General features: G+C 31.8%; 1 protein-coding gene across 3 annotated transcripts in view; it reads left to right on the forward strand.

Annotated features, from left to right (window-relative positions):
- The window catches only part of LOC124369311 (KICSTOR complex protein SZT2-like), a 295,343-nt gene that overhangs the window by 209,648 nt on the left and 59,651 nt on the right, over positions 1-26,044 (forward strand). For all 3 annotated transcript variants that reach the window (XM_046827256.1, XM_046827257.1, XM_046827258.1), the window contains exons 42-47: positions 85-240; positions 4,877-5,000; positions 7,362-7,597; positions 19,371-19,480; positions 20,068-20,238; positions 21,582-21,810. In XM_046827256.1, the coding sequence (XP_046683212.1) occupies positions 85-240; positions 4,877-5,000; positions 7,362-7,597; positions 19,371-19,480; positions 20,068-20,238; positions 21,582-21,810 (1,026 nt within the window). The remainder of the gene's footprint in view (positions 1-84; positions 241-4,876; positions 5,001-7,361; positions 7,598-19,370; positions 19,481-20,067; positions 20,239-21,581; positions 21,811-26,044) is intronic.

Raw genomic sequence — 26,044 nt, forward strand, 5'->3', positions numbered from 1 at the left:
AAAGTAATGCTAATGTTTGATTTATTGCCTACTTTTTATGAAAATTAATCCGTGAATGTTAATTTTAAACTATTTGTATTGCAGTTCGAATAGAATTTCGAATATGGAAACAAGGTCGTGTGAATATGGAACAACTAATTTTGAAGCTAAAATCTGTTGTGCGTCATGCTCTGTGGGACCTCATCATGGAGTATCAGCTGCTTACCATACCTCTCTTCAATTCAAGCTCTCTCACACGTGGTAAACCTCAAATTATTTCAAGTTTGCATGATAAAAAACTTGTAAAAAACACACTTGTGAAACATTTAAAAAATTTGAATTGGATGGATGAGGTCATCAATATGAGGACATTTTAATTTTGGATTAATTAAAAAATTTTAATGTTTGGTTTCAAATAATTTATATTTGAACAAGGTCAATTTTTAAAGTAAGATAATTCATTTTCACATGTATAGGGTGTAAAAAAAGGTTGGCTTGCTATGCATTTTTAGATTTGATGCGTAGTTCTAAGCTAAAAATGAAGAATAACGTTTTTCCAATTTACACTTCGTTTAGCCGCTAGCTGCCATTTGTATTTTGTGTTAACAAATTACCTCTAAAACTAGTAAAGCTAAAGAAACCAAATTTGGCACATAAGTTTGAATAGGTAAGAGGAAAATAAAAGAAAAATTGTGTTATTTTCTTCAATATTAACAAAATGGCGTCTGTTGAACATTTTTAAAGTTAAATAACAAAAAATCCCGTATAGTTATAAAAAATGTACTAGACACCAACTATTTGGAAATTTTTATTGTAATTCCAACGGTACTAGTTTCAATGAAATCCGTCAAGGCATAAGTGAGCACAACCACTTTAAAAGTAACCATTTAAAGACTTAAATTTGTTAACCTGTCCATCGGTTTATGTGCTGAGATGCTTATTGTTTGTAAGGCAGAATTTTGAGCTCTTTTTTGCAAATCACAATAACCATAATTACAATACAAGAAATAGAGATCTGTTGCACTACCCAATTCATAGACTTTGTTTGTTTGAGCGTTCACCACAATATTTTGGAAGAAAATGATACAATAAGTTGCCAACTAGATTTAAATCAATACAAAATAAATGAATTTAAAATAAAAGTTTCAGATACAGGTTAAAAGAAAAAAATATTACTCTATTGAAGAGTATCTATGTGATACAATAATTTAATAACATTATGGATATAAATAAATACATAAATTTAAACATTTTATTTTATTTTTCTTACTTTTATAATTATAATAACATTGTACATATTTAATTGTATAACATACTTAATTAATTAAACTTTTTGACTTTGATGATGTTTTGTAACTGATAGTAATATTATGTTCTATTTTATATCTTGACAATGTCGCCCGTTCTTTCAGCTGTGCTGGATTTAAAGAATGTATGTTATGTAAACTGTGACAATAAAGAATTTGAATTTGAAAAAAAGGTATGCTTGCATAAGACAGAAGCAGCAAACATTTTGTCTTCTGATAGGCATCAGCTGAATTACATTAGTTATAAAAAATTTACAAGGTACCAGCTATTTGGACAATGTTATTACAATTCTAACAGTACTTATTTCAACGAAATCCATCAATGCATAAGTGAGCTCAACCATTTTAAAGATACTCTTGCAGAAGCCAGGAGCAACAAACAACTGGTAACTCTCATTTATGACATGTTTGGCGCTCCCGGCTTGTGCAAGCGTATGTTTAAAGTGGTTGTGCTCGCTTACGTGTTGATGGATTTCAATGAAAAAAGTACCGTTGGAATTGTTATACAAAATGGTTGGTATATTTTAAAATTTTTATAACCAATGTAAAACAGCTGATACCTATCAAAAGACAATATTTTTTTTATCCTGAGGGAAAGAGACTAATTGTCTCCTCACTTAGTCCCAAAAGGACCTTCGCGCCTCCCTTACTTATATTTGTTTGTGTCCTCAGAATCTGAGACTTTTACAGAAGCCGATCAGGTTTGAGGGTTTCTTTTCTCTAATGTCCTTGGGGCTGAGGAGATATGCTCCTAGGAATCATTTCAGAATGTTTGATATGGCAGGATAATTTAGCCTAATATGCAGTGCTGATTCCTCCTCTTCTCCGCAGAGTTTGCATTCGTTAGTCTGGTTAAGGCTCACCCTCATAAGATGTTTTCTTAAGGGGCCATGTCCTGTCAACATCCCTAATATTATTCTTATATCCTCCTTACTCTGATCTAAGAGATATACCCACCCTTTAACATAAGGAGAGACAAACATTTTAGATTATCTTAATCCTGAGGTCCTACTCTAATTAAAGTTTCTTATCCTCTTTTCCCAATCTTTAAGCTGTTCAAGAAAGCTAGCACGCAACCTTGCTTTGGCCCCACCATAATGGACTCCGTTCCATTTTTGGCGAGGATGTCTGCTTTTTCATTTCCATGAATGCTCTCATGACCCGGCACACAACCGAGTGTTACTCTGTTATTCTTAGCCAGCTCTGCCAGAGCATTCTTGCATTCCCAGACTGCTTTCAAATCAAACAAACAGGTATCAATTGCCTTTAGTGCTGCCTGGGTGTCAGATAGTATCAAGTATTTTGCTCTTTTTGTCCTCATTTGTATGAGTCTTCTGGCGCATGATTCTATTGCCATGACTTCCGCTTGGAAGACCGTGGCATGTTTTCCCAGGGGCATTGCTAGATTTACTCCTGGTCGATATATTCCAAATCCCGCCCTAGAGTCAAGGCGCGAACAACCATCTGTGGAAAACTTCAGGACTCCTTTTGTAGAGTAGGCCTCCTTTTTAATGCAATTTCTCCCTTCCTTCACTAGAGACAGTACATGGTTTTTCAAAATAAGTATTTCTTAACTATTGCTTCTGATACAATGGTTAGTATTTCAGCCTCAGGAAATTCCTGCGTTATTTTCATGTGACCTTCTGAGGAGGTAGTATTTATTACCTTTGTTCCTAGAAGCTTCAAGGCGCTTAGAGCGGCTGTCCTCATCACCTCCTACCCTAAAGGAGTGTATCTTAGGAACGCTTGGCAGCTCTTGGCAGCTGTTGTTTGTTCTACTTTCAGCCACTACACTAAAGTAGCATATTATGTGACCATTGGTTTTATTATAGTTTCATATATCCAATAAATCATTTTGGGTTTCAAACCCCATTTAAATCCAAAGAGTCTCTTGCAGGCCTCAAGGGCCATTGTCGCTTTAGATATTGTGTTCTCGATATGTGAGTTCCAAGTCAGCCTCTCATTCATGACTATACCCAGATATTTGACTTATTTTGAATGTTTTATTCTGATTCCCTCCAGGACAGGTTGTGCAAGCTGGAACTTTCTTTCCCTGGTAAATTGAATTAGGCGTTCCAGCATACCTTTGTTTTTCCCTTTGACCATAAGCACTTGGTCGTCCGCATAACATAGTAGCCTTGTTCCCCTCTTCTTTACTTTAGTTAGAAGATCATCAACCACTATCGCCAACAGGAGAGGAGACAGAACGCCTCCCTGGAGGCAGCCTTTCCGGGCCGTGATGGTGACCGATTCGTCTCCGTTCTTTGCTTTAACTTGTCTGCTTTTTAGGAGGGTTACTGTCCGGTTGACTGCATCCGAGGGAACTCCAAATCATTCTATAGCTGCCTCCATGGATTGGTATGCTACTCGGTCCTTCAATGTCCATGAAGACGCTGACTAGGGCTTCCTTTTCATTGAAGGTGCTCTCCACTGCTTCCACTAAGCTGTGGAAAGCGGGGGTAGTTGATTTACCTTCTACATAAGCGTGTTGAGATAGACTGATTGGGTGTACTAGTATGGTTTCATCCCTAATGTATCTATTGTTATTTTTTCCATAGTTTTCACCATGAAGGAGGTTAGGCTTATGGGTCTGTACGAGTTGGGTTGAGTCGGATCCCTATCTTTTTTCTGCAAGAACATCACCAGTTCTTTGGAATAAATCGTATGGCGTAGCTGCTTCTAAACAGAATAATTAGAGTATTTAAAAAGACGTCCAACCATTCTTGAAGAAGGGATGCTCTGGCTTGGTACATGTGTTGGGGTATGAAGACAAAATGTGTGCTGCTCACAGCTTGTGCAAGTGTACCTTTAAAGTGGTCATGCTCGCAAGCCTTGACGGATTCCGATAAAACTAGTACCATTGGAATTGCAATAAAATTCTCTAAATAGTTGGTGTCTAATACATTTTTTATAACCATACTGGTTGTTTGTTTGTTCGACCTTAAAATTTTTCAACATACGCTATTTTGTTAATATTAAAGAAAATAACACAATTATTTTTATTTTCATCTTACCTATTCAAACTTATGTGTCAAATTTGGTTTCTTAGGCTTTACTAGTTTTAGAGATAATAATGTGTTAATAAAAAATAAAAAATGGCAGCTAGCGGCTAAATGAAGTGGAAATTGGAAAAAAGTTATTCTTCAGTTTTAGCTTAAAATCACACAGAGAATTTGAAAATACATACCAACCTTTTTGTTACACCCTGTATATTTAACCGGATATTTAGCACCTAAAATGAATGTAGGATAGTGAGAACTGTTGTTTTTTATGATATTCTGAAACATTATTACTCTACCAATAATCTTTTAATACACTTTCAAGCCTTAAGGAAGGGATTAGATAATGTAGGTGAATGTGATCAATAGAGTACAGTTAATATTTTACATTTTTATATCTTTTTTTAAATTTCGTACAAGTAAATTGTGTAATTTTACAAAAACATTTCATATTATGTACAACAAAGTTATTCAATCTACTTATAGGTAAATACAGATCCCAACACTGCTGTAATTTTGGTTTTACCTACTATGTTGCGTGTCAATTTTTATATGGGTCTATGAAAAAATTGACATTATTTGTTCTAATAGAAAATGATGTTGGAGAGGAACCACTAAATCCAGTGTTCTCAAGTGTCGTCACTCCATGGTTACAGTTTGGGTGCAAACTTGGTGTGCCTGCAGTCTCCTCTCACACAGTTACCCTGCAACAGAGGTATAATATTCACAACTTACCCAGATTGATGGAGGAAAAGTTATTCAGTTCAATGATTTCAAGCTTGGTAATAAACATAGATTAATTGTACGAGGTATTACATTTTTAAATAGAATACAAATAAAATTATTTAATTTGATTTAAGTAACTGTAGTAATTACAAATTTTTATATTTCAATGATTTCAATATGATGATTTCATGCATTAGTACTAAAATGTTGATTAATTGGCTAGCAAATGCTATCACTTGAGGGGCTGGAAAATTTAATTTTTGTTATTAATTATGGAGTACCCTACCTCAGAATCGTCACACAAAGGAATATATAGCCTTGTTGATGAGAAACTTTATAAATTTTATTTAAAATTTATTGAATGTAGGCTCTGACTTAATTTCAATGGGAAGATTGTTATAAAATCTTTATCCAATATACTTCAGTTTCTTTTTAAGAATTTGTAAAGTATGGCGGCTTATTACTACATTATTACGATTTCTTGTGAAATGTGTGTGATCATCTCCTACCAATTCCAGTTCCTGAAGTTTGGTTTTAATTGACAAAATAGTTGCAAAATATATGTAAACTGTCATAATATTTTATTCTTTAAAGTATTCTTTAACGGATGTTCTATTATGAAGATTAAAAGTTATTCTAATGGATTTTTTTGCATTTTTAGAACAGAATTTAGATTATTTACAGCAGTAGCACCAGTGAAATTCTAAAAGATATTATTGAGTGAATGTACAAAAAATAAATAACTTTAAGGTTTCTTTTTCACACAGGTTTCTCAGTCTATTTAATGCATATAAACCTGGTGGAGTTTTGGAGAGTAATTTTTCTCCATGAATGTTGCAATTAAGAGTTATTTCTATTTCTAAACCCAAAAGTTTTATACTGTCCTCATTTTAAATTATTTTATTACAAATTATGACTATAGGGTGAAATTTGTTTGTAGTTTGCTGAGTTTGAAAATGAATTAAATTTGTTCTGTCTGCATTTAGGAGTAGGTTATTAGAATTAAAAAAGAAATGTAATGAATTTATATTTGAATTTGCTTTAGTTTCTATACGAATAATACAGTCTTTAGTTTGTTAATAGTTGAAGATGTAGTTTTCAAATTAGTGTCATCAGCATACAGACATAATGTACTACCCTCACTGAGTAGAGGGAAATCTTTTAGGTAGCAAATGAACAATAAATGAAGAAAATAATAATCTTTTACCTGTAGTGTCTCCTCTAAAAAGGGTTGCAAACATACTTTGGGAGAATACCACAATTTGTAACACTTTCTTTTCTAGCTCTCATTATACTAAATTTATTTATATGTTTGCTTTTTGATCAATCTTGTATATAAAATTATATGTACAATATGAGTACATAATTTATCCAGTTTAATCGGGAACAGGTGTGATCTGGATAAACCAATAATACAGTAAAAACACATGACAAAACACACTGAAACAACAGCCACATAGACAGATATGTGCCAAAATAAACTGGTATTTTGTTTATTTGTAATAAGGAATCTATTTTGTTACAAATATATAACATGAAATGAGAACCAATTTATTGTTTTTTTACAGAGATTAACTATAGAAAAACAACAACTAAAACTAAATGTTGTTTATTGTATCATAAAGAACTTAGTCAGTCAGTCTCTTTGATTTAACTTAGATACAGTGCTTTCGTTAAATACGATCATGCAGTTGTTTCAAGGCTATTATTTCAACTGATGAAAAGTTAGTCAGTCACTTAAAAATAAACCATAAGTCTGTCTATGTATGCTGTGATATCAGAATGAGTCATGCAGTCTTCTGGTTCTTCAGTATGACATTCATTGTCAATATCTTTTGTTAACATTGAAGAACAAGCTGGTTACACAATTTCTATGTCGGTCATCTATCAATGCTATTGTCAGTTGGAAGCCAATCACTTTCATCTTCCAAATTTACAAATATCAATCTTTCATAGGCGGTGTTTAACTAAAACACTGTTAATTATACGCTTTTGGTATTATATTGTACGCATTATTCTGAATGCCAAACACGTGTTAAAAAATAAACAGATTATGCTGAAAATCAAATACACATTGTTCATTCTAAAATCGATTTAGATAACCCATCTGGATGAATGAGGTCCGTACATATGAGGTTATAGTGTATTATTTAGTTTGCAATGTTCAAATACTTGAAAAGCCTCATTTTTCAGGATTATCTAAGTTTTATTTTTCACATTGCTTTGTCTAATTAAGAACAGAAGTTTTGTGATTGGATTTTTTAATATATAGAAAAAGTTTAAACATAGTTTCATTAACTTCTGTACATTGAAAAAATGTTCATATGTTTTGGGTGTGCTTGTTTAACAGACATCCTGTGAATGTAACCATGAAAGAGGTATCAAACCTGGTATCAACAGATGGGACGACAGCATTTACCTACTACCAGCAAGATGAAGACTATCTACCATACAACAGCAACATCAGCAGTAGTCGGAGTATTCCCTACTCTGGCAACTGTCTGCTGATTGCCCGTAACATGGACCAGTGGCGAGCCACTGTCTCCGATGGGGCCAGGCCGAACACTGACAAGCTCGAGCCAAAGGGTAGGGTTCTGTAGTAGTTGATTACAATGGTGCTGAGTAGTAAATAATCAAAGATTTAATTTTTAACTTTTCTTAAGTCTGACATTTAGATTAAGGATGTTACAAGGGCTGTATTATGACGAGGGTTTTTGTGATATCTTTTAATTCTAGGTCAGATTTCTTTATTCTATAATTCACAAAACATGAATGAATATTTTTATTCACCACAGTACTTACAAGTTTTATAACAGAAAAATATGATAAAACTCAAATAAAACAAAAAAACAGACATCTGATAGAGAATGGTCTACAAGAAGTTTTTACCGTAAGCTTAGCTCAAGATGTACATAATTATAAAGGGGATGTTTAGTAAAGATGAATGCTAAAGGGAAAAACCTGGTATCAGTTGTTACAACAGAAAATTCTTGTTTTTAGGTTGGACTTTGGACTTTACTTGATGCACATCTTACATTACACTTTAAAACAATGTAAATTTTGAGCTATGCTTACGTTAAATTTGTAGACCATCCTCCATTGGATGTGAAGAGCCACTAACTACCTTAAAAACTATTTCAGAAGTCCAATTATTCATTTACTAAGTTTAACTGTCACAACTTGAACCAAGACAAGAATATTAAACCATCTAGAAAAGGCCTACATTGTAAATGTTTCAAACTGTAAATCAGCATAATTTTTTAAAGAGTGATCCCTTTGAGGTCGGATTTGCGGCATTGTACTCTACTAATAAAAAGACCTTTAATTCGATGTACTACTCAACCTATGCTCTCATTTAAAATTTCCTTCTGACTCCTTGCGGGCTGTCCTCCTGACATAAGAAAAATATGCTAGACACTTCAAAAAGTACGCTAGTCACTTCAAAAAGTACATTCATAGGTACAGTAATTGTACCAAGTTTTATTGCTTTACCTGTAATCATTCAGAAATTATCAAGCCCGTGCAGGACTTTTTTTATACCCTGTATAAAGAGAATTGCGCTGCTGACATTTTCAACCAGACTATATTATTTACATTGTTATATTGGTGTATATTACAATGCATGTAGTTTTACAAAAATATTTTCAACAATTTAAAACATAAAAATACTGCAGATAAATTAAAAACAAAAACCTAAAAAGTTTATGTAAATTCTCTTAGACAGTTTATTTACATAGAGAACAATTCAAAACTTTGCTTTTTCAAAATATAACTTAACCTCATGGTTATTGGAGAATTCCTTTTTTATATTTATTCTTACATGAAAAAAAATGTTTTTCTGCTTCCAATTAACACTCTACCATGTATATGCAAAACTTTGAAAATACTTCTCAAATGGCGCGTTTAGAAATAGTTGGCAGAAAAAATTATATTCTTTACGTTGAGTTCGTCTATAGCCAATAAATGTTGGCGCATGCACTCGGCAGCACTTGTGATACCGACTAAATGTGGTGCTAGCATTCAACGTGTTGAGGCAGACCTGTACACTCTGTTTTTACAATCCTTTATACACATTTTTGTTTTTTTTTTACAGTCACATTATCTGTACAATATACTATTCAAATTCAGATTCAGATTCAGATCTTTATTGTCATTAGGCAACAATGGTGCAATAGACATGGTCAAATTTTTACAATTATTGTCAATTATTACAACTTAAAAAATCTTTTATACTCTTACAACAACTCTCTATCTTATAACATGGACTCGTAAAAAACTGTCAACAAGCAGATATACAGTACAACAATTATTTAACAAAGATAAATTAACAACATCAACATAACAAGATTAAAACAAAAGATCAACAAATACACACAAATAACAAGGTAGTAAATAGAATAATAAATACTTAATATTAATTAAAAATCAACAAGTAAACACAAATAACAAAATACTTAATAGAATAATAAATACTTAATATTAATTAAAATCTTAAGTCACTAATATCACAGACCAGGTACTCATCAATACTGTAAAAACACTTTTCTTTTAGCCATTTGCTTAGAATAATTTTAAACCTGTTAATACTAACTTCCCATGCACTTTCAGGTAACTTATTAAATAATTTAATTTTCATGTATATATGGCTCATTTTTGTTTTCTGTAGCCTTATAGAGAATTGGTCAAGCATATGTCTCTGCCTTGTACTATAATTATGTACATCTTGACGGTTTTGATAATTACTTAAATTTTCTTTAACATTCAGTACACAGTTATAAATATACATACATGGTAAGGTCATAATTTTAAGTTCTTTAAAAAATGGTAAGCACGAATTCCTATCACTTACATTTGTTATAACTCTTACAGCTTTCTTTTTCCATATAAAAGCTCTTTGTGATTCATTACTGCCTCCCCAAAGTGTTATTCCATAGTTTAAGTTACTATGAAAGAATGCATATTAAGCTCTTATGAGACTCTCTAAACTTACACAATTTCTCAATTTACGGAGCAAAAAAACCACTTTTGATAATTTTGTGCAAAGCTGGTTGACATGACTTGACCAGCTAAGGGTACTATCCAAATATAGCCCAAGCAACTTTACCGGCCTAAAATTACGATATATGTCACTATTTAGAGAGAATACAATTTGTTCAGTTTTGTTCTTGTTTACTGATAAATAGTTTGCCTGAAACCACTCAAGTGCTATCCTCATAGAGTGTTCTTGCTCCGTTATGAGGTTTTTAAGATTATGTTGTTTATTAATGAATGTTGTGTCGTCAGCATATAAAACAGAAAAACATGGCATACTATAAGCAAAATCATTAATTGCAACTATAAATAAAAAAGGCCCAAGTACAGAACCTTGAGGGACCCCAATTTTTACATTTTTAAATTCAGATTTATCATTACCTTGAACAACCATTTGTTTCCTATCACTAAGGTATGACTTAAACAACTCTAATTCCTTATTTCTTATTCCGTACACATGTAACTTTTTTATTAACAGTTCATGAGAAAGACAATGAAAAGCCTTTGACAAATCAATTAATGTGGCACATGTAATACTTTTTTCTTCAAAATTAAACAATATATTTTCAACAACTTTTTGTACAGCCTTGATTGTATTTAGTCCTGGCAAGAAACCAAATTGCTCTTTACAAAGGAGTTTGTTATGGTGGAAAAAATGTATAATTGCTCTTTGATACAGTACTCAAATATCTTACTAAATATAGGTACAAGAGATATTGGCCTATAATTTTCTGGAAATTTTTTATCACCTTTTTTAAAGATAGGTATTGTTTTTGTAACTTTAAGAGCTAATTGAAATACACCTTGTTCCAACATTAAATTATAAAGTATAGTTAAAGGCTCTACTATTATGTGTATAATATTCTTAACAAGAGTATTAGAAAAACCATGTAAGTCTTGACTATTTGAGGAGCTGAGTTTGTTGACACAATATAAAACATCCTTTACAAGAATATATTTCCACTTAAAATGAGGTATTACACTTCCATGTCCTATAACATAATCGTTAACCATTTCAATAGCGTGACTGTAATTTAAAGAGGTTAAATCTGTATTACTAATTTGGGAGGCAACTTTGATAAAATAATTATTGAAATCATTAGATGGAATTTGCACGTCATGCATTTTTACTTCATTATTACTCTCAGATCTTATTACCCTCCATGCTGCCTTACATTTATTTGTTGAACTATTAATATAGTGTTCATTTGCTGATATCTTAGCTTGTTTTATTTGTTTTTTGTACTCATGTTTAGCTGAGTCATATGCTCTCTTATGATCCCTTTCATTGACAGTACCTTTACTACTCTTAAAAACATCATATAAGTACATAGTATAGTCCCTATTTTTTTTTTAATTCTGGTGTAAACCACTTAACTAATGGTTTGCCTTTAACTGAGTTAGAATTAAAATTTTTTACAACGCAGCATTCTTCATAAGAAGTTGTCAACAGTTTAATAAAATAAGCAAAAGCATCGTCAACATTATCATACCTGGCCAAAATTTGCCAATTTATCTCCAGCAGCTTTTCTTTATATTTCACTAAAGCAGTAGAATTCAAAACTTTAACCTTGTGTACTGTATTTGGAGCTTTAATTTGATACAAAGATGTACTATCATAAAATAGAGCAAAAACACCATCATGATCGGCCAAGTCAGGTTGTAGTACATGATATTTTACACTATTTTTTGGCTTGTCCGTTATAATATTGTCCAGGCAAGCATTGTAACGTGTACACTGTATATTAAGACAATATAAATTATAAGATCTTAACAAGTTAAGGAATGATACAGTTTGAAGATTTTCTTTTATTATGTCAATGTTAAAGTCTCCTGTTAGAATTAAGTTATTTTTATATTTATCAAATAAAAATTTAAGAAACTTTCCAAGTAAAAAAAGAAAAAGATGAATATTTGAATCAGGAGTGCGATAAATTGTTGCAACAACCATATTTACTGAAGGTATAAATATAGTTGAGACTTCAAAAACATTATTGGAACAAAAAGTATCTACATTAATAACTTTAAAATCTATACCTTGTTTAACCCTTTGAAGGCCAAGCCATAAATTCATTTGTACTTCTAAACACCCCAGCCATTATATCCAGATTACTTGCCAAAAAGGCCAGCCTCAAAATGGCACTTTTGACACACTCCTACAAACACTGGTGTAACTCATCTATAAATAGTAGTATCTTAGTGATGTTTGTTTTGTTTTATTTAGTAGTATATATAAAAGCATCAAAATATATTTTTGTAACAATTAAACTTTTTTATTATTATTATTTTTATTTATTTTTTTCAAAAAATTAGGATGTTTTTTTTATTTTTTGTGTTTGATTGGTGACAACTAGGATAAAAAAAATTATTTCAAGGAAACCATTATTATTATAAGAAAGTATACATATTTTCAAACAAGTATAGAAAAAATCATATGGATATCTTCAGAAATAAAGTTTTTAGAAATATTTTTATAGAAAACTACAACACAGCACACCATGCGAATCAACATGAAAGTTTGGTATAACAAGTGTTTACCTTGTAACTTCTTGTTTGTCCATAGGCCATGTGAATTACTGTACAATGGTCACCTTATAGTTTTCTCTTGTTTACACAATTGTCTTCAAACACTTTATACATGAACATTTAAAAATGTATAGTAATAATAATTATAGTTAACAAATCTATATACAATATTTACACGGTCTTTTGTGCTTCTTTATGCACATTTGTGTTTATGGAAACACTCTGCATGTACTCCTTTGGTACATTTTAAACAATGCAGTCTTGTTCTCCTTCTTTGATTTTTTGTACTGCAGACACAGCAATTCTTTTCTTTCTTTTCAGGAATCTTATCCATTCCAAACCGACTAAGGGGCATTTGGCCATCACCTCCTCCTAAATTAGCTGGAATGTTCTTAGCAATTAGCCAGTCTTGAGCAAGTGTCTCAATAACATTTATTGTGAAATTCAAACGTGACTTAGGTTTGTCTTTGCAGTTCATTTTGTATAGAATATAAGAATTCAAAATCATTCTAGACAAAATATTGAATGTGATCTTACGCCAATATTTTACGGTACGCCTCTCGTCTAGATATGAATATAACATCTGGTCCGTGGTGTCGATCCCACCCATAAATTTATTATACTGGTGGATCATGTCTGGTTTTGTTTTTATTACCACTTTTGTTCCCTTATTCTTGCTTACTTGTACGTTAGCAGCTTTGCTATCAGAAGACACAAGAATCACCTGACTTTTTTGAGATGACTTCTCTCTATAAGCTAAACCTAAAATTTCCTTACTCCTCATGTATCTTTTATCCCCTACCTTGTATTTTCCTAACAATTCATCAGGGATTCCTCTCCTATTCTTCCTGATTGTACCTGTTACAAATGTCATTTTTGAATATAAATATTCAATTAGAGGAATGGACGTGAAAAAGTTATCAGTATACAAGTGATAAGCCTTGTTCAGATAGTTCCCCATGTCCAATAATTTTGTAACTACAGTAAAAGCTAGACCTCTTTTTCTTATGTTTTCCTGGTCTTCATTGCTTTTAGCTCCTTTATAACAAAAGAATGCTAAGCAATAATTTGAGACGGAATCACACAGCACCCAAAGTTTGATCCCCCATTTGTGGTGCTTTTTGTTAGGCATATACTGCAATAGTTGGGTATGATTTTTGGTTCCAACTAGAGACTCGTCAATGCTTAGATGCTGGTTAGGGATATAATATTGACGGAAAACTCTATTAGCATGGTCTACAAGTGGCTGAAATTTTGCTGTGGGGTCATAATATGGGGTACCGTGTTTTGCCAATTTTTTATTGTCAACCATATGAAAAAATCTTAAAATATCTTCAAATCTATTTCTGCTGAACAATCGAGAATACCATGGTGTAACCTGAGAAGAAGAAGAGCTCCAGTACATATCTATAGAAGGTTTTTTATTCAGTCCCATATTCAAATTTGCTGCTATGAAAGCTTTCATTTCCGCAAAAGAAACTTTTTCCCATACCATTCCACTACTATTTATGGCATCTTGAGCATAGCGGTTGGTCTCGGTAACAAAATTTTCAATAAGGTTATTAGTGAGAAAAAGCAGCACATACATAATGGGAGCTGAGTCTGGAGGTGGGCAATGTCTTGGACCAGGAATTTCATTGAATGAAAAATCATGTTTAGGCCTAATAGATGAATCATCATTTTCACTGACAGGAACCCATATTCTTTCTGGAGAATAGGCTAAGTCACTATCATTAGGAGTAGCATTAGTACTACCCTTAGGCCTACCTCTAGGCCTTGGAATATTTGTTACACTAGGGCCTAAGCTAACATTTTGCTCAGAATCAGAACTAGAACTCACATCAAAAAATCTAGGCCTAGTTTGTAGGGGCAGACCAAATCTGGTTTGTGATGTAGACGGTCCTAAATTGGCAGGATCGAACGTAGGATCATCGTCCGTATCGTCCAAGTCACTAGTGCTGTCTTCAGAAGAAAAGAGATCATAATTGGAAGTGTCATTACTAATAGTCCTTACATTAGCATTTTGAAGACAGGAAAACAATGTGTCCTCACTTACAGGCGATGCTTCACGACGTCTTTTGTTACTCATTGCTAAATGTAAACCAGAAAAGAAACATTACTAAACTTCACAGCAAATGTAACATAACCTCACATTACAACGTCTAAGAACAAAACCAAGTGTACAAAGCCACAACGAACAAACAGCTGCTACCAAAGAGAACCGAACATCTTGTTTGACACGTCACTGTCTTCTGAATTGCATCTTTCTACTGAACAAAAAAAAGTAAAAACATTTTATAATAATTATAATAATTTGAAAGGATATATGTTTACGTTTCGTTTGATATTATATTACAAACCGAAAATAAAGAGGTAAGGGAATAATTTAATCAAATGAAGGGTGCCGATTTCTCGGCGCGATGCCGTTTTCGAACTGATTTTTCTATGCCGATATCTCGGCTCACGGCCGTTTCGGAAAAGAAATTCGAGAGCCAGTATATCGGCCCGTGGCCGTCAAAGGGTTAACAAAAATATTGCATCCTCCTCGAATATAAGGAAGTTGCCTACAAAAACAGCTGGCTAAATTATAACCCTTTGGTACATTCAATTCAATTCAAATAATCTTTATTCATATTTGTACATTGAAATACAATAAATAGTGTCACAATTCATCAGACTATATCTAAGTATGTTCCAGATATAATTTTTATCTAAAACCTTATAGTTAAATGTCTAAATCTATGCTTTAATACATTGTCGAAAACATTTTAAAATTTCAATTAAGTTGCATGTTGTTTCTTAGGCTATAAAATTCGTCAAATGTATAAAAAGCATTTTTAAGCAAGAAATTCTTTAGCAATAACCTGAATTTTTTCTGATCATTTATTTCGCCAATTTCTTTTGGAATAAGATTTAAAAACTTTACACCATTATATGTGGTTTTCTTCTTAAACAATTCTAAATTATGATTATCCAAAACTATTTTATTTTTATTACGTGTGTCGTAATGGTGAATATCATTGTGTGTTAAAAATTTTCCTAAATTAATTTTGACATAAATAATACATTCTAAAATATACAGGCTATGAACTGTTAAAATTTTTAAATCAATGAAATGTTGTCGTACCGAGTCATCATTATGTAAATTTAACATTGCTCTTACAGCTCTTTTTTGGCAAATTAAAATTTTATGGAGATTTTGGTTGGATGTACCTCCATACACACATATTCCGTAAGATACATGCGATTGAACGTGAGCATGAAATACACTTTTTAATACAGTTAGATTACATAAGTTAGACAACCTTTTTAGAGCATAAATTCCAGAATTAATTTTAGTTAAGACATGGTCAATATGCTGATCCCAACTCAGATGGCTATCAATGTAAATACCTAGGAATTTGGTTTTAGGAACTTGGGATATGACCTCAGTATCAATATGAATTTGGACTTGGCTATCTTTCCTATTTTGTTTTGTTGTAAACAACATGTAATTAGTCTTTTGAGCGTTTAAGATTAAATTGTTATTAAAAAAGAATTCTTGTAATTTTGATAGTTGAATAAAAGAGTTTATTTCTAGTTCTGTATCTGTCTTTGTAGAGATAATAAGATTGGAGTCATCTGCGTAAATGCAGAGTTGGTTTTTTGTTTGGTTAATTTGACTAAGACACCTAGGCATGTATTTTATGTAGCAGATAAATAACAATGGGCCTAAAATTGACCCTTGGGAAACATACAAAGAGGTTTCATCTCCATTTAACCAGTGTTCATTTAGTGTTAAAATGTCACAACTTAATTTATCGAGCCATAGTTCTAACATTCCTAACTTATTCCTAATTGACTGAATGTTTTGGTGGTATACACTAAATGCTAGCCCAGTCACATCGGAGACTTAGGTGCTTCTTGATTTTCGTTTCCCGAACAGGTTGCTCCAACATTATTTTGAAGCTGAGGTACCGGTGTTGATGTAAAAGATCTGGTTTCCTTCAATGCATAATTTATTCTCTCTGCTAACCATTGTCTTCCTTTAAAATTTAAATGTAAGCCATGACGAGTATGTAGATGTCTGGCTGATTTACTTGCTTCCACTAGAGTAGTATTAACATACTTATCACTAAGTTCTTTCAGAAGTTTATTAGTCTTTTTAATTTCTTCATTGACACAAGACCACTCTTCTAGATCATACCTAAGAGGCAAATCAACCAAGACTATTTTGGCATCATTGGTTTTGTCGAGAGTCTCTTTAATGCATTCAACTGCAGCATGAGCCTCATTTACAGCAACATCGTTTGTTCCTGATATTATCACAAGCACATCGTCCTGGGTTAACTTTTCTCCTTCTATATTATGATAGGCTAATACTTGTCTAGTTCGTCCACCTGGTTTTAAAAAGGCTACTGCCTCATACTCATCTTGACAGTTGTTTATGTTCCATGTCAAACCTTTCCTATGACTGTCTGCACACAGAAGAATTTTTTTCTTCATGTTTACCGATTTAGCTACATCATGTTGTTTTTCCGAGGTTTCATCTTCCTCTTCCGATAGTACACCGTAACGATTTTCTAGTAAAACATTTTGTTCAATATTATTATAATTTTTGCGAGAACGTGACGTATTTTTCTTATTTACACCTTTGAGTACAACTGTTGAGAACGGCTCATTTTTCTTTGTTGTGACAGTGTTTGACTTAGCCACCTCAGCATAGGTTGATACATTCAAACTGTGAGAAATGTTCAGGAAAGGCGGCAGACTATGTCTTTTTTCCAGTGTTGTAGTTTTCATGTTTACCCTTTTAATTTCTTCCATTTGTCTTCTTAACTTAATAACCTCTTCTTCTCTGGTTAGCACCATTTCTTCAAGTTAAGAGTTTTTATTTTTTGTCTTATAACTTCTTCATTAGCCTGAGCTAAATCTTCACTCAAGGTTTTTATAATTTCATTAAGATTTACAACTTCCTTTGTCAATTCTTTATTTAATTCAATAGTTTCCAATGTGGTATTCCTATATTCATCATCAATGTACTCAACTGTATTGTTAGTTTCATTGAATATACTTTTGTTAACCAAATGTGATGACTTGTTGATATCTTTAGTCATACATGTATTACAATACCAGTAAATGTCTTCTTTTTCAATTTTTTTATAGTCCTCTTGACTGAGATTTATACATTTAACATGACACCAGTATTTGCATTCGTTGCACCGAATTGCTTTGACACATTTACCAACATTTCTATTACATAAAATACAGGGATTTTTTAATTTTTTTCATCTTGAGTAACAAAATACCTAATGTGGTTGAATAAGTTCAATGTTCTTAGTTAAAAATTAATAAAAGTATGGTTTATTATCACTTATGAAGAAAAGAAAAGAAATATAACAATATTAAATCAAATAATTTTTTTTTCCTATTAAAAATAAAAGTAATTCTTTAATGAATAAATCAGTAATATATTGGCTGCAAAAAGATAAGAGTCTAGCTGGGAATTGACCTCGGATCCACTCACTTACTAAAGCCAGACTTTACCACTGAGCTAATCAGTTCTGAGATATGAGTGGCCCACTAGCTGTAGTTCTGTTCCTGTCTGCCACTATTAAAACATGTCTGTTTTAGACATGCAGTCACTGTTATTTCCAAGATGACAAATTATCAATTTCAATTTAAGTAATATATATTAAACTTTAAAACACAGGTAAAAACACATTTAACTGTTTTAGATTATTGCTGATTAAATAAAAATATGATTAGAATAATGAAAGTAATGTATTTCTCAAAGTATAGGTTATATGTTATATTCCTGTTGTAGTTTAGTTATTTGAAAATGGAACTGGAATTTTATGTCTTTTATGATAGTCTAAATGGTCTGTTTTAACTTACTGTTTACACAAAAAGGTTTCACAAAGTCTTTCAGTTAGTAACTTTCAGTTACTTTATTCATGCTAGGTTAAAAATAAAGACTCACCAGGATGTTTAAATTTTTGTTAATAAAACACTGAAGTAAACAAAACCTATTTTTTATTTAACAACTAGTCACTTTTAACTTTCACTTAAATTACAGTTGATATGTTAAGAAATTTTATTTAATTTATATTACAACTCTAAAAACCAAGCAACCACACAGGATGTTAAACCAGCTTCTAAGCAGACGATTCATTCAGATCTGATTTACCTTTCATAATTCAACAAACTCAAGAAATGAAATAATTGGCAATTGACAAACATATAATATTGAATTATAAATATCTATAAAATATGATAAACTATATAACTAACTTACCAACAATAATGAGTCAATAATATGTACATACACTAGGCTACTTTTTTAAAATAAATACAATAAGATATTTGCATAATAAAGAAAACTTTTGAAAAGAATTTGATATCCAATAAATTGTACCTTCACTTATTCCAAAATATTTAATTAATCTTGTTTTGTCAGTTAATATTAGGGGGAGGGAATATATACGAGTAGTATTTATTTTGTTTCTCTGTGTGTCACTTAATTTATTTCTGCTTTGAAGATTCTAAAGACTTGAAAACTAATGTTTTGATTAAATAATAATGAAAGTAAAGGTCCTTCCTTCAGGAAAGCAATGGCTCAAACTGAGATGTTTGCTCATTAATAGCATGAATCCTTTCTTTTGCATGTTTTCAGTGACAGTTGTCTTAATCGAAATGCTTACCTTCATACTGCCTTTACTATAAGATTCCAGAATAATTCTTGGAAAGTAATACCCACTCACCTTCTTATTCTTACATTATAATTATATTACAAGAGTCTTAAATTATACTTCTGTTACAGCTCAGAAAGTGTTGCAGAAATTTTCCCCGTTGTTGATGACTACAGTAGGAGAAACGGTACAATTTGTACCTCGGCAAAGATTTCTCGTTGCTGTTCTTACCAATGATAAGGTTGGTTCCTGAAGCAGTAACATATGTAGTGACATTAGATTAAATAAATATAAAGTTTAAGTACCTATTTTGTTTTTAATAGCTATAAAGTGAAGTATTACTTTGATGCAGTGTGATATATTTTGCTTCAGATTTCACATGTGCTATAGTAATTGCTACATAACAAATTAAATATAACCTAACTGCTAATACCTAGACAGAGTAATTGCTTCCTTTATAATATTTTGGATACTGATGGACAGATTACTCTTTTAACCAGTCAACAGCTTTTCAGTACTGTGGAAGCTCTTAAATGAAAAATGCATCATGTGCAGTGGTATGTTATAAATGCATTTGTTTTATAGATTTCTATATTAAAATAACCAACCAAACATAAAATAAAAACAAAGCAAGAAATTCAATTTGTTTTATATCTGACATTTCTCTCTCAAATTCAAATGTCAGTTTATCAAACTCCTGGTGTATGTGTATGTTTAATTCTAGGTAAATCAATATGAATATTTACAATTATTTAATACTCTTATCAAATCTTCAAACCCCACTTACTTTTGTTCTCCAAGATGTACCAGCTTGCTTATTTGTTTTAGGTTCTTCTGTATACATACAACTGGGCCAAGGACCTAATAGAGATGTTAATGAAGCAGTTAGCTTTGTTGGGTCAGTGGCTCACAGCTCGCTCCAATGTACAGCTTGGGGTTATCCAACAGAAAATGGGACTCTTCATCAACCAGCCCATTTCCCGCAAAACTGAAAACCAGGTGAACTATGACTTAGGGATTGGTTCTATTGTTCCTACTTCCATGTAGTTATCTAAGTGATGTATACAGGGTAAATATAGAATAACTAGGCTACACAATGAATTAATGTGTAGAAATTTAAGAAATTTCAGTGCAAGGTCAAAATTGTTGGAAATGAGAATAGCTTGGTGAGCTTGATGGTCCTTTAAGGCACACAATAATATTTTTATAGAGTTCGCTATGTTGAATAGGTACATGCTAAAATTTGGAATTTAAAAACTAATGTGATTGCAAAATATGGAATTGAAAGGCATTTTTGCCACTGCTATCTAAGTATGAATTATGTGGTGTGAATTAAGATTTATTAAGCTATTTTATTGGCTGAATTTTACACTCATGGGGCTGGAAAAATTTAATTTCTGTCTGTCTTTTGATATGTGTGTCTGTCTGTCTGTCTGTCCACACGATATTTGGAAAACAAACTGACCTACAGACTTGAAATTGAGAATTTATTTCTATATAAAGAACACTGAGTTAGATAGTGGTGCATGTTACTCCATGGGATTTGGCTGAGGATTATAAAATATTTTTTTCGTTGATCCTATGGGTAAATATGATGACAACAAACAAATAAATTTGTAAACAAACTCAATAGGTGTGTAAGTGATTCAAACATGTGACATTTTAACAATAATGTAGTCTAACTATACCAACACATACAACATCATTTTATAGGGAGGCGGTGTGTTGACTTTAATCATTTAATTTCTGATATGAAACTCAAATTAATGAAAAAGTCTGACTGTATCACTTGGCAAGATATGTTGAGAGATTTCATTTGTGAACATTCAATTTTACATTAAACTTTATTTACACGAATAAGATCTTTGATATGTCATCATGGTGTCAACTTCTCTTTGTATGATTGTTCGCAGGTCATTTAGAATGAAATGAGCTACAGATTGGAATTTTTGCATGCAACCTCAGCATAGCCTGTTATGACACATGGTGTAGTGTACTTATACCTTTTTTTAAAAACAATGTTTAATATAAAGTTTATAGCTCTTTGAACTGTTGGACATAAAATCTGTTAGTGTACTTTTGTACTTTTATATTTCATAAAGTAGCAGTTTATAATTGATATAGAATAGATTAATGAAGTAGATAAATCCAAATTTACTAATTAAATAGCTAATTGAAGGAAACAGGATTTTTCCGGACATTTGCCATCGTTCACTGATACAAAAAAAAAACAAATTTCAAACAAAGAATAGCAAATTGTTTGCTTATTTTCAAGTAACAACAGATTTTGTGTGATTTAGGAATATTTGGAAAATATTGAGAAGCTGACTCTCTTATTTCAGGCAGCAAACCCTTTCATGAATCAGATGGCGGATGTGGAGAATCTGATGGTATTTCCAGGGACACCTCGTGGTCCACGCAGCTCCTCTGGGTCTGCGCACCTCTTGCAGGAAGTTCTGCGGGATACCAAGCCTGTGGCACGGCGGTCTATGGTCAAACGACCTGTGGTGGTAGACCATGTTTTATCCAGTTTACAACAACTATTAGATACAAGGGCTCAGGACAAACGAGGTATCAGTTTCATACTTATATGTATTGACTGAGGTTGTATTATACTTGACTCTGAATCATTTGTAAAAACTACGTATGTCTAAATATCTTAAATTACCAATTGAATACGAATAACAATCTATTATTATATTTACATTCAGATTTATTATACATGAAAAGTTTCATTCAGTAGTTTCAGATTATTAAAGTGGAGCTAAATATAATATTTTGGCTCAAAACTAATAACAAATGTGACATTAACCCCGGAACTGGCGGTCATATTTCTCTCAGTGGCGGAGTGTTTTTAGTACTTCCTACATTGCCTTATATTTATTTTATTATTACATGTATACTGTAAAGTATCTATGTCATATTGTATATTTTTTATTCAGCATTGTTCAAGGAACATTTTTCACATAATATAATTAAAACAAAAAAAATCCTTACTCTACCTCTTCATGAAAAAAAATGTTTTTTGAAAAAAGAAAAGTTAGTACAAAGTTTTTGATTTGTAAAATTGTTGTTGTTAGTGATATGCAAAATCCAAAATATAAAAAAGAAAGAGCATTTAATTCTGAGTAAAAATAAAACAACATGTAGTTTATAACGTATTTATTTTTACATGTGGTAAACGATACAAAAATCATACACTGATATTCGAAAGTGCTACTTACCAACAAAAGTAAGAACTTCAAAGCTCACTTGGATTTGTACAATCTTGTAACTATTAGTTCATATTAATTTTCTATTTTTTTATTTTTTACTATGTATTTTTTTAATTATGTTCTGATTGAATGTCTAAATCGGAATCCTCATCGTTGCTTATTTCATGTTCAACTAGTTCTCGAATGTCACTTGAACGATCGCGGAAATTACGATCCATTATGTAAACATGCACAAAAACTTACTATTATTGTGTCATATACACAACCATCATTTCAACGAATTCAAACAAACAATAAACCAGACAGAACACCATGCAGCTGACGAAATAACAATAGCCGAATGAACCAGTTGATGACTCATCGCTGTGCGCGTAACTAGCGCGGTACGTGGGAGAATGTAAACAAGCAGTTCAGAGATTATAAAACGTATGGACGTGTTACGAAACGATAAAATTATTTATTAGTGTATTATTTACATAAATTGAACCTTCCTCTTTCGATTGGTATCAATACCGATACTCTTTGATTAAGTACGTAATATTGAGAAATAAAAGACATATTAAAACGCCCGATATCGGGTGCTGCCATCTAGGATGCAACTAAAACGCCTGATATCGGGCGTTTGCCAGTTCCAGGGTTAAACAAAAGAAAATTACACTAACAAGCCTCTTTTATCACTAAGGATCCAGTGGTCCAGAAGTACATACATAAATAAACAGTTACATTCACAACAGTTACGTACATAAACAGTTACAGAATACATACTTAAATACATAAATATACACTAAAATACACAAAAGAAACGATAAAATGTAATAGGTACAACAATTACTAAACAGTATGTTAAAATAGTAATTATAGTTAATTAATTAACAATAAAAAATGTGTACATATTACATATTTATTGTTATGTTATTTGATTATCCTCTATGGATTTTAATAAAAACTGAAGTAGGAATACAAAGGAAGGCTAGTCTGATATGATAACAACATTATGGACATTTGCCAATGTCCGCAATCCTGTTATCTTCTGAAATCATACATTGATAGTAACAAGCTTTCAACAAAGAATAGTCTGATAGCCCTTAAATTTTGTTTTCAAAATTGTATTAGTTTTCAACAATTTTATATAGTTTGGCAGTACATAAAAAATCTAGACCCTATATATTTACATTTTTTAAACCATTTCCTCTATATATCCATCACTTGTCAGCAAACTGTCCAACTAACCGAAAAATTTAACTTCCTTAGTTCTTGATATAGGCACTTAATCAGTTTTTATATTAGAAAAAATTTAATTCCTATATGCCATATAGTTTTAAATTAATTTTTTTCCTGAAAAGTGTAACCTTCCAATGGCTAGGCTAGCTCAGGGTATGGAGTGGTTCCACCAGAGATAATTTTGATATGAAGGTTCAATATAAATAATAGTTACTTTAATCTTTTTTTAGTATAAAGCAAATTAAAATGTTTTCTGAAGTATTAATGAATTTAGATTGCGGTACTATTTGAGATTTGTTCCTAAATAAAAATACTGGAGTGTTCAAAGAAAATAATTTGAGTCGTTAACCAGAAAAAAATGTATTACTTTATTCATAATAATTAGGCTATACACAGTTTAATTAAGAGGTGAAATTTTATAACTTATCAACTATATTCTATAGTTTTTTCCATTGATACCAAAAGTAATATAATTGATGTGGTTACATATGATTACGCCCCAATTGTTTTACTTCTCTTTTGACAAGTTATGTAATATCACCTTGTAGTACACATACAAATTCAGTACGAATAAACAGCTACAGATGATGAGACTTAAATATGATTGAACGAGTCCATTGTAATGGTTAAACATAAGTATTAAGTTTAAAAATAAGTAATTCCTCATAGGGATGAGGCAAAGTCCTGGGAATCCTATTTTGGCTCCAGTGAAATTCTGAGTTAAATTTCAATAGAAGGGTAGAATCTCTGTCTGTAGAAATGTCAAATAAGGTATATGTAAGTTCACTCACCATATGAAGTCCATAGATGTAATACGTTTTGTCCTGTGTCAGTGGTTACACGAGGTTGAATACCACACGAGTAGATTGGCAATCATGTTATTGGTAGACCGAATCATGAATTTCCTTGTGAAATCTGGGTAGGTTGAGTCCACAGTGAGTGTGCTTGTGATTCGTGTTTGAGGAATATCCAGTCTTTTGATGTTATAAGACATATGCAGCTCACTCAAGACAGTCTGTTCTCTTCGCTTTGAATTGTCAAGATTGTCAATGTTGAGGTCACCAACAAGGAGTATCCCACTTTTCACTTTGGCTGAGTGGGGGTATTCCCATGTGATGTTTGTGGTCATGTTGTGCTCTCTGATTTATGAAGAAATTTCACTAGTTTTTTAAAGAAATTGTAAACAAAATTTACACCTTAGTGTTCAGTTTGACACCAGGGACAGTTACAAGTAAATAGTTTAAATGGCTGCAAGGTAATATCTGACAGTTTTATATTTTTTATAATAAGTTTCTGAAAATATTGGCAGAATTATTGAAAGCAAGATTAGATGGGTCATAGATAAGAAGGGCTCTCTCTGTAGATAAGACAGTGCTCACCTTTGGACCTGGCTATAACCTGCTACTGATAACTTGACTTCATCTTGTCACTCAGAAGAGCTCCTTCTATTTACAATAACAACTGATTGTGCCTGATCCTGGCACACTGTGTATTTGTTTACTAAATTTATTTCAAATTTTATTTTAAATTAGCTTTAAATTTTATTTGAATTGACTTAAACTTTATTTTAATATTCATAATGAACATTTAATTTATGTGCATTTTATTTAATTTATCAAGTAACATACCCTGCCAATATATAAATAAATTATAAAATAAGAGAAAAGCCATTATCTCTGTGCTGGAACTCTGTTGATAAGGGAAGTTGATTTTGAAAGCAAGGCAATTTTTGAAGCTTACTGGATATCTTATTAAAGTATTAACTGTTTCTGTTTTTGTAACATAGAATCCTATCTTGTCACAAAATCAAATAAATATGAGTAAAACGGATTCTAAATTAAATGAATGCAGAAAATGTAGTAAAAATGTTAGACATGGAGGTATTTTCTGTAAAGGTGTTTGTCAAGCATGGATACACCTTAGATGCATTAATTTGTCATATTCTACTGTACCTTAACACATAATGAACTGGAAGTATGGAAGTGTGATGATTGCTTAGGGAAAACTGGAATTAAAACTCTGAATTTGGACAATGAAAAAGTTAATCCTGAACTTGAGTACTCCCTTTCCCTGGAAAATGAGATCGATAATGCCATTCTTCATGAAAATGAAGATTTGAAACAAGAGTTGCATGAATTGAAAAACAGAAAATCTACATATTTATTGGAACTTGAAGACACAATCAGAGAAAAAGAGGAGGAAATTGAACAACTAAAGGCAAACTATGATAAAAAAGAAAATGAAATGTTGTCTAAGATAAAATTACTGGAAACTAGGTTGAAAAATGAAAATTATAACATGCAGACTTTAATTCTTCAAGCTGAACAGGATAAAGAGAATTTAATTAAAGAATTGGATAAACATAAAAC

This window comes from Homalodisca vitripennis, chromosome X, assembly GCF_021130785.1.
Source record: "Homalodisca vitripennis isolate AUS2020 chromosome X, UT_GWSS_2.1, whole genome shotgun sequence".
Taxonomy (NCBI): domain Eukaryota; kingdom Metazoa; phylum Arthropoda; class Insecta; order Hemiptera; family Cicadellidae; genus Homalodisca; species Homalodisca vitripennis.